At 41.1% G+C, this 15,751-nt stretch overlaps 1 protein-coding gene across 1 annotated transcript in view; it reads right to left on the minus strand.

The window, feature by feature from the left end:
• Positions 1-1,394: 1,394 nt before the first annotated feature.
• KCNJ16 (potassium inwardly rectifying channel subfamily J member 16) overlaps positions 1,395-15,751 on the minus strand; it is a 48,365-nt gene continuing 34,008 nt past the window's right edge. The window contains exon 2 of the mRNA XM_037914602.1: positions 1,395-4,318. Coding sequence (XP_037770530.1) covers positions 2,968-4,197 — 1,230 coding nt within the window. The 5' untranslated portion in view covers positions 4,198-4,318 and the 3' untranslated portion in view covers positions 1,395-2,967. The remainder of the gene's footprint in view (positions 4,319-15,751) is intronic.

Here is a 15,751-nt window from a genome sequence, read left to right on the forward strand (position 1 = left end):
CCCTTTTGCCCTAATCTTCAGATCTGCCTCTGTACAAGGAGCATGTGCTGCAACCTTGTAAACGGCTGCATAGCAGCTACATTCCCCACCACCCCAATCTTTTCTCCAGAACTCTGCAAAAGTCGGGCGTATTGCCTTGGGGAGTTCCCGCTGAGCAAATAATTCCACCTGCCCCCATCGCCGGGCCATAGCTGAAAGGCACCGCCTCGCTCTTTGTGGGCCCGTGATCAGTGGGTGAAAAGATTCCCATTAACTTCAATGGGTTTTGGTGCAGACCCTATGCCCATTTTTCCACTGATGATGTGAGTGAAAAAAAGCTGCGTGCTTTTCAGGGGCAAATTCTCCATCTAGTTCCCAGCGTGTCACGGGGATGATACCCAGAGCCAGTGTGAGGCGAAAAGCCGTCTTTCTCACCCATCACCAGGCTGTGGTGCCATTCAGACAGAAGCAGCCACTGCAGGAGTTTGCAAAGTCCCGTTATGGGAGGGAGGATGGAAGATTCAACCAGGAGCCAGCCATGCCCTGCCCACTGCATGACATCATAGGGGAAGTTTGTGTGAAATGGGACTCCATGCTAGACAGTGGTTCTGTGTCCCATTCACACCTTTAGCTAGTCCCCTAGCTTACACAGTGGAACCACACAAGTTCCACTGTAAAAGGGCCCTCAACAGCCGAGGAAAGTGGGGCTCGATATGCTTCTTTGGCTAACAGCCCAGGATCAAATAAAGGTCAGATGTTAACCTTGGATGGTCACTTTAGATGAGGGGGATACCTAGTGGAAGTCACCTATAGCATAGGGTTGTGGATGGGTTGTTCTGTGCCTTCTTGATAAGAGGCGTGCCTGGAATGTATTTATAATGTTGAGGACTTCACTTTTGTTTTTAAATTCTCATCCTACAGCTGTACCCCCTTGCGCCCTGAAAATCTTTCCATGACATCTTCAGTGCACAAGACATGGAAGCTGCAAACGCTCTGACCCAGAGAGGATATGCCATCATGGGGTGTATGTGGCAGAAGCATACACTCTCCCTTAATGCATTTCTTTATTCCTGTGTCTTCATTAATGAAAAGCCAATGCATTCATTCCCAGGCTGTACCCAACAATGGCTAGCCTCAGATGCTTCAGATAAATCTGTAAGAATTGCTGTAGCGGACTGTTATGAATTAACCTGCCCACAGAAGAAGTTTCTTCCTAACCCACATCAGTTGGCTTATGCCTCAAAACATACATTCTTGTACACACACACACACATCTATATCTGTATCTACAGCAGGAAGCATATGACTGTACTCTGGATTTGATTAGCAGTAGGCATTTACAGAAAAGGGCAACCTGCTTATTGTGAACTTGTATATAATGAAACCCTAAGTATAAAACCCTCTTCCACAAACACTTACTCACACATGTTGTTTATTACATGAGTAAATCTACTCATTTAGGTGTTTGCCAGACCAGCAATTGGTGATAGAGAATGAAAAATCCCCAAATGGGTTTAATGCATTTGCAAAGTGCATAGTTCAATAGTTCACCAAGCTTCTTGTTTATCAAGCCGTTATTCTCCCAACACTGTTGTATGGGGTCGAAACTTGGACAACCTAGAGACACCACTTGAAAGTCCTTGAGAGGCACCATCAACACTCTCTTTGTAAGATTCTGAAGATCAAATGGGAAGACAGGCACACCAATATTAGTGTTCTGGAGTATCAGTACCAGTATCGAGGCAATGATCATCCATCAGCAATTTCGCTGGACTGGTCACGTTATCTGTATGCTAGACCATTGCCTCCCAAAACAGGTCCTGTTCCCTCAGCTGAAAGAGGGGCACCGTGATGTGGGTGGACAACTGAAGTGTTATAAGAACTTGCTGAAGGACAACCTAAAAAAGTGTAATATCGACATTGACACTTGGGAGACACTTGTCCAGGATCGCTTAAAATGGAGTGAAGTCCTATGTGATGTTCCCCTGCATTTTGAACTTCCTCGCCAACAAGCTGAAGAGGACAAGAGGCGCAGGAGGAAGGAGAGACTGGCTTCCAGTCAACAGCCAGTTGGTCATGATCCACAGCCTCCTGCTGAGCCTGAAAACATCTGCCCTCATCGTAATAGAACTTGTGGTTCAAGGATTGGCCTTATTAGCCACCTGAGGACCCATAACTCCCATGGAAGATGATCATACCCGGTAACAAGTAATCGCCCATCATCATCAGTTCAATAGTTCTGTTTCCAGAGACACCTTTTCTTGTTGGAAAAGTGTTCCATGCAAGGAACTGTATTAATTGTAACAGATGTTCACTGTAGATAATGCAGAGGAGATTACAGGTGGACTGCTATGAAAACCAGATTAATTTGGGAATCTGTATTAAGGGTTCAGAATAGGATCCAGAATACCAAAGTGATCAGATAAAGGGGGAACAAATAACAAAAGCAAGGCAGCAATATTGTTTTATGTTACAGCTCCTGGGTTTCACTTCCTGAGCTTTGCAAAGAATCTTGTCAGAGTTCATCACTGTGACCATATTACAGATCTGTTCTCATTACCATATTATGGATTTTGTCTTCAAAAACATGAATTTTCAAAAGATTCTACCACTATATATGCTGATTTCAAAACAACCAAATTTCCCAAACATTTTCAAAAAGAATCTGCAAAAAAATTTCATCTACAATTTTGAGATTCAAAATACAATATATGTTCAGGTTTTGAATGGAGAAATTGTTTGGGATTTTCAAAGCCACAGTGAGATGATGGATACCCAGATCCCATTAATTTGGGAATTGGCCATCCACATAAATTAGGTAGCTTTGAAAAATCTACTTACAGGGTACATTATATTGTTTTCATTCTCTAATACACTTAGAATTAGATTTATTATGTAAATACTTTTGTGTATGGAGTTCAACAGTGCTTATATTTTACAGGCTGCTTAGGGAACAGTTGGGGCAGTAATTTTAATTGCAATGAAGAGCTAGATCTTGGACTTTGCTAAGATTTTATTTAAGGTCAATGGATCTTTCTGATGAGGAAGTTCTCTAGAATCTTGTTTGACAGCTTTCATTAGATCTTCTGGATCTTCAGAACTGCTGATGAGGGCAACTGCCTTAAACGATGTATCTCTGACCTCCAGTGTTGATGTACTTGTTCCTCTGTCCAATGTTTTCTTAGTTCTGTTCCATTCATGTTCCTTCCTATCCAGAAGCTTTGCACTGCAATAGGGAGCATAAATTTCTGTGGTTTCCTCAAACTGTAGGCAATCCACGTTGTAGTATTTTTTCCTCACCTGCAAGACATTGTTGAACCTGTGTCCCCAAAGGATTTCTCGGGGGACGTATGAACTTCTCGACTGGTGTGAAGTTCCAGTTGAATCCCCAGTGTAGACAAATGTAACCAAGATTTCAAAACTGTCTTTGGACAAAGCTTTCCGATCTAGACCGTATAAAGGGCTGTCATGGTCAATTTCATGTACGATGGTCACTGGTGTAACAAGTATGACCTGGTAATTTAGTAACTTCAAGTCCTTGTATTCCATTGTCATTCTCCCTTCCTTATCTTCCATGTAGCGCAGAAGCTGAGCTCTTACTGTGCCTTCAACCATGTGGTTTGGCCGGAAATCACCAATGCGCCACATAAGGCAGAGTTTGTCATCTCTTAGGCCTACAGTGGCATAGTAGCTGAAGCGGATGGTCTGTGCTCTCTTTCGAGCTGTGGCCATTTTAGCCAAGGCAGCTCCAATAATGAATGTGTCAATAATACAGCTTAATACTGACTGTAGGACCACCATGAGGATCGCTACAGAGCACTCTTCAGTGACACAACGAAAGCCATAGCCTATGGTTGTCTGGGTTTCAAGTGAGAATAAGAATGCTCCTGTGAAGCTATGCACCTTATCAACACAAGGGGTCATTTCTTCATCATGTACTAAATCTCCATGTTGGATTGCTATAAGCCAAAAGACCAAGCCGAAGAACAGCCAAGAAAGAATGTAAGATAAAGAGAATATCACAAACATATGGCGCCATTTGATGTCCACTAATGTGGTGAATATATCAGCCACGTAGCTCTCCCATTCTCCAAAGATGTGTTTGAAATACACATTGCAGCTGCCATCCTTGTGGAGAAATCTCTTCCGCATTTTTTTTGCCCTCATTGTGGTGCATTCTTGGGCAGAGTTTTGGTAGCTGAGCTTATTTCCTTGCATGTTTACAAGCCTCTAGTGATCACAGTGCTCAGTCATCTGTCTTGTGTCGGCTCAGTGGCCCCAGGTCGCTGGACACATCCGTGGTTCCAGTGGCTAATTATTCTCTCTCCTCATTTGAAATCTACAAAAGAAAAAGAAGAGAAGAAAGTTTACTTTTGATTTCCTATGCTGGACTTTCTGTGACACCTAAACTATGCACATTACCTCTATGGTTTCAGTAACTCCTGTTAAGTTGTACAAATATTAAGTATTGATTATGCCTCTCACCTCAGAAAACATCATTAATTTGGGACTGTACTTGGAAAATAAAACTTTCTGGCAATTTCCTGAACTTTTTAAAGATTTTTTATCCCATCAAAATGGACAACAAAGAAGATTTCTTTTTTCTATTTTATATATTATATTTCTAATGTTTCTCACAAGCAGCATTTGGTCAGGCTGGATTACCATGAAGCCTTAATAGGAATGACAAGCACCTGCAGATGGACCTTTTGAAGAAAGAGCTGGAATGAATGAACTAGAATAGAGAGATTCTTGAAATGATGCACCCAGTTGCCAAGCTTGGAAACCTAAATCTGGTTGCCCAATTACAGACTGAGGCACTCAGGGGAGCTCACAGGCACACTGGTACCTTACTGAAGTGTTAAGTGTCAACTGAAACAGTCCATTGAAAATGAACGTAAGCACCTACATTTCAAAATTTGGTTCCGAGGGCTAACTTCTGCTCTCAGTGACATGGCTGCCAATTCCGAGAAACTCAGCTGAAGTCAATAGACATACTTTGGATTTATAACTGTATAACTGAAAAAAGAACTTAGACCTGAATCATCATTCCCAGTATCATACCAACATGGGAGAGTATTTCACACATGCACAGTCTTCTAAGTTCTTGATGGCCCACCAAGCTCCAGAAGGACTATGCTAGCTTGCCGAAGTTTTTCTTCCACAGTTTTGCAAAGTTCTGCTAGTTATATTGCTAGAAGGGGCTAAACCTCTTTTCTACCTAGGGCTAAGCAGATGACATCATATACATGACATCAGTGGACCAGATTCTCCTCTCACATTGCTGTAAATCAGGGGTAACTCCATTGACATTAGTGGGGTTTGACTGGTATAAAACTGGTTTGAGTCAGAGGTGAATAGGGGCCTATAATCATGTCACATTGCAACATGTAATAAAAGAGAGACTGAGGAACTGACTAACCAATGCCTGGCACATTTCATGGTTATGTATACCCATGCCTAGTGGGTTTGAAACACCAACAAATCAGAGTTGATTGTAGGGCTGGCTGAAAATTTTCAAGCATAACTTTTTTGATAGAAAACTGAGTTTTCAACTGAACAACATTCTTTGTTGAAAGTGCTTGCTCTCCTCAAAAAAATCAGATTTTTCAACCAAAAACCAGTGTTCCTTCTCCCCCACCCTCTGTTTTTTTAAGTTTTTAGCTGAACATTTTTAGCTTTAGGTTTTCCAATGAAAAGTCAAACTTTCCCATGGAAGGAAATAAAACATTGGTCAACCAGCCTGGGTATTTTCCACCAACTCTGTAGTCATTTTGCATGGGCGTAAATGACCACGCAAGATTCAAGATACTGGAGAAGCTGTCCCATAGAGAGGAATACTGGATGAGCTAAATTAATAGGCCAAAAATTCTTCTTACATCCGAAGAGAATGATAGGCATGCTTAAACAGTATTCCAAAAACACTTAAAAGCCAAACATACTTTCCTTTTCTTTCTTTTTCTTTTTTCTTTTTTCCCTTTTGGTACAAAAATGAATGTGACATATGGTGTCGTAGCCTCAGAATGTGGCCTTCATTAAAAAACACAACATGAATGTTTCCAAAAATACTCCTTGGAACACAGTCTTTGGAAACATTTGTATGATTTGCTTTTACTTGTGGCTTTAAATATGCACTGTAGTGTCGTCCATTGCAGACTCTTGACCTACCATTTAATAAGTTGCCGTTGAACAATGAACAAAAGTTGGGAACAGTTTTATTATTTGAAAATACTCCATGATGTGAGGTGTGAAAATGAGGCGAAATCTGATCAAAGGCCAATATGATTTCAAATGAAAAAACATGCTTAGGGTTATAATTGTTGTTCTTGTTGACTGGTTCAAACAATAGTTCCTTAAGAAACCACAAACATCATGGGATTCTGAGAGCAAGAAAACAGTTCATAAATCAAGGGCTACTGAGTTGACTCTGCTCTCTACTGCTTCCAACAGAAAATCATCATGTTTGAAAAATGGCATTCCATTGGAACCATCTTAAATTCTAATGGTGCTGGCAACCGGTTTCTTCTCAAGCACATTATACTGCACATAAAGCCCTGGAGAGCTTTGATTTTACAGTAACATGTGAGATGCCAGGAACAGTATTTGAACATATGCTTGTACAATGCTTAGCACAATGGGACTTTGATTTCAGTTCAGGCCCCTACATACTACTGTGTTACAAATAGTATTATCTATACATTCATGAATATTAGTATGTAAGTATTTTTTGCATTATCGTGAAGACATGCAACAAAACTGTAGGTAACAATTTTCAAAAGCAGCTATGTGATTTAGCAGCCCAAATTCCATTGAAAGTCTGCAATTTAGGCTCCTAAGTCATTTAGGTATTTTAAAATATCTTGCCCTGTATCTTAGATATGTGATTAAAGAAAAACCAAGTCAATAATATGAAAAAAATCTGAACATGTTAAGGTTGACCTATGAGTAAATTTCATGTAGTAAATATTTTATGTTGACCGATGATATTGAATGTATCGTCAAAGTATTAAAGCCCATCCTCCAATACCCTAAAATAGATGGGTCAGTATTTTAATCCCCTTTTATCAATGGGGAAATTGAGATACAGAGAAGTCACATGACTTTCCAATAACAAATCAAAGGTCGAGCTAGGCTCTGAACTCAGATATTATTGGCTCCAAGTTCTGGTCTAAATCCATTGTGTCATTATTCCTTTTGTAGAATAATGTGAGGACTATTATTATTTGCCTTTTAATGGAGAGATTTTTCAAAAGAAGCTAAGGGACTTAGGCGCATACATCCCATTTTCCTACAATGGGACTTCTGCTCCAAAATCTTTTAAGTGCATCTATTTTGCTCTTTGCCTCAGCATGAAGGGATGGACGAGATGACCTACTGAGCTCCCTTCCAGACCTACATTTCTATGATCCCGTAAAATTGTCCTCCTAAAAGGAATGGATGAAACCTTGTCTGAAAAGACACATGAAATTCTATGAACTGGACTAAAGATTTTGCCATCTAGTAAAGATTAACAGAAAAAGAATTGATTCTGAGACATGCTCCTCTCACTAAAGCTCATGGATCAGTTGCTGCAAATGAATCTCAGATATTGCCAAGGAACATTTTTGTGCTAACACACTAACTCTTTTTTTGTTCCTGGCCATGAGCATGAACATCATAATCCTCTTTTTTCTTTCCCCTCCTTCTCTCTCCTCTCCAACCATTTTGCTCTCTTCATCAGCGCAGGAAGTGTGTTGAAATTTACAAGACTCTTGCTGAGTAGATTTACTTCTTGTTATTGTATCTGAAAGAAAGAAAGAAAGAAAGAAAGAAAGAAAGAAAGAAAGAAAGAAAGAAAGAAAGAAAACTGGTTGCTGCTAGAAATGGAGCAGTAAGGCTGAGCTGGGTAGGAAGGTGCATAGCAATGGGCAAATTTCAGAAGGGATAGAGATTCCGTGAGGGTAAACATCCCTAGCTTCATAGGTTGATCCAAAGCTTCTATATGAATCCCAGAGGTCTAGAAATCAGGCCAGAGATCAGAACTCTCTTCTTAATTATTTGAACAAAGATCAGGACCCAACTTTGAGAGACAGCCCCTGTCCAAAAGAGCTATAATGATTGGAGCTGAGCACCTACCTCACACTGGTGCATTTGAAAATCTACCCCCGAAATTAACCAGACAGACAAAAGGCAGAAGGGGGAGTAATGCATAGAGGTGAAATAACTTCTCCAAGGTCACAAAGAGGTCAGTGGCAGAGTCAAGCATAGACTCGTGTCTTCTGACTCCCAGACAAGGATGTGAGTCATGCAAACTTGTATATATCATTATTTTCACCTCTTCTCATGAGTGGAACCCAAGTCTGAAGAGCAGTATAAAAAAAGCAGACAAAGGGAAAAAATGTATACATTTTTTCAAATCTCAAAATAGCTCCAATTTGGTTCCATGTTGGATGAAGGTATTGAGGGGTTCTAATTGTGTCTGAACGCTCTTTGGCCATCTCCCATTCTGATGTGAGCAAGACCTGAACTCTGATTTGAATTTTGTCAACTTGGTCAGAGAAGCAATAGCTTTGGAACACTGAGCATCCAACTTAAGTCTTTGGACACTCACAGGAAACATGCGTTCCAACTAAATCATGTAATTTTGAGCTTATTGAGTGTGACAGTGTCACTTTAAATCAATCGTACTGTAGCACCTTCACCTAATACCCTATTAGTTGCTGTTACACCCATGATGAAGCTAGTTTCCCCATCATTATGTAAACTAATAGGGGTGAATTTTTGTTCAATGATACGTCAGTCAACAGTCTGGTTGTAAAATATTAAGCAAAACAGTGTGAAAATCTTTGTTCCAAAATAATGCTATTCTGAGAATCAGATTAAATCAAAAAGAAAACAATCTGAAACCTGCAAATGAAATTGTGTACTCTCCCTCTAACCCCTGATGCATTCAGTGAATCTCACTTTAGCGTTGGCTTAGCAATCGCGTCACACTTTCCCACCACATGTTGGAGGGGGAGCTGTAAGTTTTCCAGTTTTGTACATTGTTGTGTAACCCTGGATGACTTTCAGTTCAGAGACAAGAAATGTGAAGAGCTGAAATATTTAGAACTGGTTTGGAACTGATTCATACTCTAGTTCCTCTTTTTAAAAAACAAAACAAAAAAAAAACAAATCTATTATAGGTTGAAGAATCTCAAATGAGGCCTTTTCCTTGATTATTCTTCTGCAAAGGGAACATTTACTTCTCCCAGCACAGGATGGTACTGAGATTATCTCTTGGTTGTCTGAAAGTTTTCACCCATCCACATGCTCTAGTAGGCTACTATCTCACTAATCCCTCACCCTATTTTTCCATGATTGCCAAAGCAGTCCTTTTTTGGCCCTAGGACACCTGTTCTTACCCAACCTGTCCCTCCCCTCCTCTACAGACAGAAAGAGTCTTCACTAGTCCCAGTTTCAAATAATGTCTTACCCACTCCTGACTCAAGTCTCATTATACCTTCTTCTCTAGCACGATTCCTTTTGTAGCCAAAGTTCCCCACCATGGCTCAAGTCCCAGCCAGTGATGGAATCCTCAAATCAGTGATCTGCATTAAGGCACCTATCCAGTTAAGCATGTGATTAACTTTAAGCATGTGAGTACTTGCACTGATTTCAGTGAAACTACTCATGAGATTAGGTTCTTTGCTGGATCAGGGCCTAAACAGCTGGTCCTGCAACGTAGAACATCAGAGTTGGAAGGGACCTCAGGGGGTCATCTAGTCCAACCCCCTGCTCAAAGCAGGACCAGTCCCCAATGTTTGCCTCAGATCCCTAAATGACCCCCTCAAGGATTGAACTCACAACCCTGGGTTTAGCAGGCCAATGCTCAAACCACTGAGCTATCCCTCCCCCCATCGATTAAGTCAATGTGTGTTTTAATACTGATATCAGGAAGAGCAGGATCTGGACCATAGCAATGAGACATAGTCAGAGGTTTAAATCCAGAGTAATTCCTCTGAAGTCAACGGAGTGAAGTTTTTCAAATCAAATTACTCTCGTTTCTCTTTCATATAAATTCTATGTCCTCGTTTTGTTCTCTTCAGTTTGTATGTTTGAATCACAGTCAATCCAGGGTGCTAAGGCTGCAATATACCAACTGGCAACAGTTTTGTACTGAACAGATATTTCTTCAGATATTTGTTTCAGTTCTAGTAGTAGCATCCCATAAGCGATGCCTTTTCCCTACATCATTTCACATATTTAAAGACTGTTCTTTTAAAAAAAAATCCAAACAAAGAAATAAAAAGAAGCTCTGTATGGGCTGAGATCTGAGATGGGCAGAAGAAAAAAAAATATCCTTCTTGGACTACCCATTCCAAACCTCAATAAGAGACAGAAGACTTAAAATATCAATATAAAAGTGTTTATTAAACATTTTAAAAGGCAGACATAAATAGCATGTAGCACCAGACAGTTGCACAGACTTTAAAGTCATGCAATGGTATTGTAATCGGCACTGGAACAACTCACAGCAACAAATATATTGACATTTAATTCATCTAAATAAAACAGATCTTGTTTAAAAGAGAGAGAGAGAGAGAAGGCATTTGGCCATTGAGGGTTGACAAAAGAGGCTTGGAAGTTGATTTCACTTGGTAACTTACTAAGGTAGGTGACCAGGTTCAGAGTTAAAGAAATGATCCAGAGCTTTGTCCAAAACTAAGACCAACTCCCAGATCTGGGGTAAAAGAAATATTTTAATCTTATTTTAGCCCTATGCACTGGCTGGCTTTAGCCAGGATCAAGCTGTGGAAATATTGAAATACCGTGAGAAATGGAAAGCACATGCAACTTGAAACTGATGATTTTGGGGCTCCCTACTAATCTCAGTCTCTTGGCAAATTTGGGGAGGCAGAGAACCTAAAATGTTGTTATTTCAGGGATTCCCACTTTCTGTTTTTAAGTGCCTTTAAAGGGGGCATATAAGAACCCAGACAGTTAGGGCTTGATCTCACCAGCTTCTGTGCAGTGGCAGCCAGAGATAGCATTCAAAGTTCTGGTGTTGGGATGCAAGTATCAGAATGCCCTTTAAATCACCGGAAGGGTCCCTGGGTCCTGCCAGACCACTAGAGCACCAGCACTTTAAAGATGGTGTGCTTGGCACATGGTGTATCCCTAGAGATTTGCTGAACACAATAAGCATGAGCACATGCAACAGAAGAGATGCTTGTCTGATCTCATTTGTGTGGAGGTCAGTGCAAACCTCTCACTGACTTCAGTGGAAGCAGGCCCAGGCTCTTAATGCATTTTAGGTGAGAAGCAGTTAAATATAAGTGTGAATGCTGAGCCTAATTTCCTCCTCTCTCACGTTCTTCCTCCTTCTCTCTGACATGCTGATCTCCATTATGAGCACAGTGAAGGTTAATTTCAGCAGCTCTGATGGTTGATAAGCTTAGGTTTGGTTGTCTCTCCAGATTTCTCCACACAAGGAGTCTCAGGGGTTACATGTAGGGGTCAGCCTACAGAGGCATAGAACAATCCTCCCCAAACTTCGAGGAACTTTTCCATCAGCTCTTGCTGGCAAAGGACAGTAGAACAGTTTGTTGCAGCTCTAAATAGGACATGATGTAATATAATAATATACTCAACAAGGTAAATGGAAGGTCAGGAACAATGATAGAATCAGATTAGATAATGCTGGCCACTTTCAGTTAACAGAGCCTACACCCTCAATCCCTTTATTTGCAGTGTTTCAGTACTGCCATCTCTGCTTTCAAAAACTGACTATTTATTAATAGTATGTAGATTTGGGGGCTCGGAAGGGCTGGTTTTGTAATGTGATTGTATAGTCTAAAGCCAGACCTCTAGTATCAAGGTATTACATTTCACATTACATTGATTTGTTACTGTATATTTACAGCTCCCTGAGGCAGAAAACGTACATTCCTTTACACATCAGACTGTATCAAGCACAGTGCTGGCATACACCAAATATTCAAATAATAAATAATAATGACAAGGCTGTGATGCAAGTTTTGCAAAGTCATTGAGTTTAAGACCAGAAGAAACCACCAGATCATTGAGTCTGGTGGCCTGTGATTTACAGGAGGTCAAACACCACCCACCAACTACACGTCAAATCCAATAATCAGAATTAGACCAAAGTATCGCAGCCCTCAGGAGACTAAACTAGTACGATCCACAGGCAGAGGACAGGAGGGACTGAGGGTGCACCAGTGCCTGAGATCCTCCAGTGGTAGGGAATTGATTTAGTCAGAGGTAGTCAGATAATCCTAGCAAGTGACCATGCCCCATGCTGCCCTTTCTTTTCAATTCTGCCCTTTATTTAAGCTTGTCTGTAGAGTACGAAAGGTGGAGAAATATTTCACAGTAATCTTCATGATGATAGGTTAGTGAGTGCAGCATGGTGTGGGGAGTTTGATTGCTACATGCTCTATTGCGCACACACACACACACACACATGCAATATATATAAAAAGCTGGAGAGGAGGAAGTGTTGGCTAGTTGTGATTGAATGGGATCTCTTGTGGCTATATGAATCCTGCCAGCTGACTAACCAGCGCCTTTGGTAATCCTAGTTCACTAGACGTCTGATGCAAAATCCACTGAAGTCAATGGAAAGACTGATTGTTTCAAACAGGTTTTGGGTCAGACACTAGGTGCTCAGGTATCATGGTAGTGGATGCAGTTAATAGGTTGGGTAAGATCAGTTCAAGAGAGGAGTAAGAGGTGAGGAGACTGCCTCACTATAGAGGATCAAGAGCATAAGAGAAGATGGGATTGCCCGACTGGAAGAGGAGACAGGTGGTACCAATAATAGGTACAGACTAAATGATGTATTGGAGGAAGGCAAGCATGGAAGGATCATGAACTAACACTGAGAACTTGTAGCACAGACCTAGAGTGATTATGGACGCATGGCTCACAATAAAGCTTGTGTGAAGTGGCTCCCTTCGGATAGTCCTCTTGGATCATTTGGCATTAAATACTTTGATTAAGAAATCCAATTCAGAGGGAAAAATCTGGCACAAATTTGTGATCGCCCATCTTCCTCAGCAGTCATGCTGCAGAGTTCCTGAGGGATCATATCACATAATACTTGCTTGATGTATTCTTTTGTCTCATCCTACCTCGTCCACATGGATGAAATGACAGTTGCTTGGAATACAACCCTAGAAAGAGAACTACCAAATTAAAGACGGGAAGGCAATGCAAAGGGTATTGTCTGAGGTTGCTGGAAAAAATGTCATTATCATGTCAGATTGCAGCTCTAACAGTTTCTACTGACTCAAGAATTCTAGCTATGAAAATACTGGCACTCTGGCACTTCAGAGGATAGTAGGGGTTTCTTCAGAATGGCATTTGTTCAGTTATTCAGCAACCGAGAAATTGCTCCCTTCATCTTTTGCGTTGATGGGTCATTTTTCCCCCCGCTTTGGACTTACAGGAGAACAATAATCCTCTCAGAAATTAGATGTTTTACAAGGCTGATCCACTGGTGAATATGGTGACTTATTTGTATGTTACAGGACATGCAGGTGTGGATTGTTTCTTTCAAATATGTGACATGAAACCTAAAACCATTCACATCCAGTAGGTTTTAACAGGGCACTATTGGTATTAATATTGTTCTTCATAAAGAATTATTTAATCATTATTATGGGCCTGCTGCCACTGATTTCGCTTGGGACAGGCCTGATAAAACATCCCGCCTTCCCCTCACAAAGCTGTTTACAAGTACAGCACAGTGATTCATCATAAAAACATTATAAACGCAATAGAAATACACTGTGATTAAAAACAAAAAGCAGGTGAGTAGGGATATTTTGCCTGAACATCCTGGGCCACATCCCCAGCTGGTATAAATTGCCTTGGCTCCTTTGATTTCAATGACATCATGTCAATTTACACCAGCTGAGGATCTGGTTTTTAAAAGTGCGTAATACAGAAAATGCAGGGCCCCCGAATGTCGGACCAGACCCATGCTTAATCTAGTCTGGAATCCTTCATCTTGTAGAGGAACGTTAAGACTCTTCTATTTCAACTAGCCAACTGTGCAATGTTGTATATGTTAGAAAAATGCCTACCTAGTGTGCTTATCAGCTGACACACAGAAGAAAAATTATATTACCATGTTAATATGATCTAATCTCTATCACATTATCTAATCCTTTTTCTGCAAGACAAATGATGCTTCTATGGTCCATCCCAACCTCTTTACTCTGCAACATTAGCATGGATGGCCCATTTATGCACACAACCTCCAGAAGGGTGCCACATTCTTAAAGGAACAGGGATGACAGCTAAAAGAGTATGTGGTATGAGCTCTGGAGTGAACAACTCCCAGGATCTTATGGGAATTTCATGCAATTTAGTAATATCAAGAAAATAGGATCCATATTAATTCCAGCTGTAGACCACAGGGGCCATGGAACATGGGAAATGGGGGTGGGGCTGACACTCCTACAGTGGAAATATTGTGCGGGCTGTGCCCCTACATGTAAACTTGGAGGCAAGGGCAGGACCCAAAGATGGGCTCAGAAGTAAGTAGGAACCTGCAGGACATCCTTCCCAGCCTGGAGCCAGCTGCCCCCTCTATCCACCCTCTTCCCCCTGGTAAGTCTTAGTATCTTCTCTCTCTTCCCCTCCTATCCCTCTGCCCTCCCATTCTCAGGGAACTTCTGCCCCCTTGGTAGACTATGTGCTCTTCCCTTGCCAAAGGATAATGCAGGGTGGGCAGAGTTCTCTCCTCGTGGGAATCTCCATTTGCTCCAACCATATCCAAATGTCACTCTGTGCCCATGTAGAACATGGGTCTCATGTACAAAATTAAATTTAAACGAGAGGTATCCCGAGCCTGGAAAGCAAAATAGAATTAAAAATCTCTGAAAAGAATGTGGTCTACACTCTGAATACCCCAGGTTCTATGGGGATGACCCTCAGTTGTAAATTGGCCTAGCTCCATTGAAGCCAATGGTTAAGTTCAGTGATTTACATGAATTGAGAATATGGCCCATATGCTTAGGGACTATATGGGACAAAGCTAGCTACCATCTCCAAAGGAGTGCAGGTTTTCCAAGCAGCAGAGCCAGGGCCATTCTATAGCAATGGTTGGTCATTTTGCTGCTATGGAGGGTGAGGGGTGAGATATGGGGTGAGCACACTGGTACTGTGGTAGTGGTTGACATAAATCAAAATCAGAGCATTAATGCTGATGGGGATCATGTTGGTGCAACACTGCAGCCATCTAGAATCATCAGGAGCGCCCATGAGGAAAAATTAGGCAACATGATTTCTTACAGCATATATATATATACATATATATATTAGGGTTTTTTTTAATGAAATAAGTGATTTTAGGGCTCTCATGGCCAATATCACATATTAGTACTGATTGAATTCTTCTAATTACTGTAGAACAGGTCATACATGGCCAGCATCAAAGCAAGCTTCCCCCAGGCCCTGCTCCAACAGTGCCCCTTACTGAGAACTGTGCAAAGTTCAATGAGTTTGGGTCACAGGATTTCAAGCAAGTAGGCTGTGAGTTTACACCCACTAAGTAAGGTTCAGACCTGGGGCAAACAAGTGCAGTCCCTTGATGTAAGTGTATTTGTGCATGTTCACAACACCAGGTCTGAATTTGATCTTTCTGTCTCCCCACAAAACTCTCAAACTTAGTCAGATCTGCTGAATTTCACATAGTTTTGCATCTCTCTGAGACATACAGTTTACAAAGCAATAAATCAAACTAGGCTGGCTCAAAACTGGGCCAAGGTTTTGCACCAAT

This window comes from Chelonia mydas, chromosome 14 (genome assembly GCF_015237465.2).
Source record: "Chelonia mydas isolate rCheMyd1 chromosome 14, rCheMyd1.pri.v2, whole genome shotgun sequence".
Taxonomy (NCBI): domain Eukaryota; kingdom Metazoa; phylum Chordata; order Testudines; family Cheloniidae; genus Chelonia; species Chelonia mydas.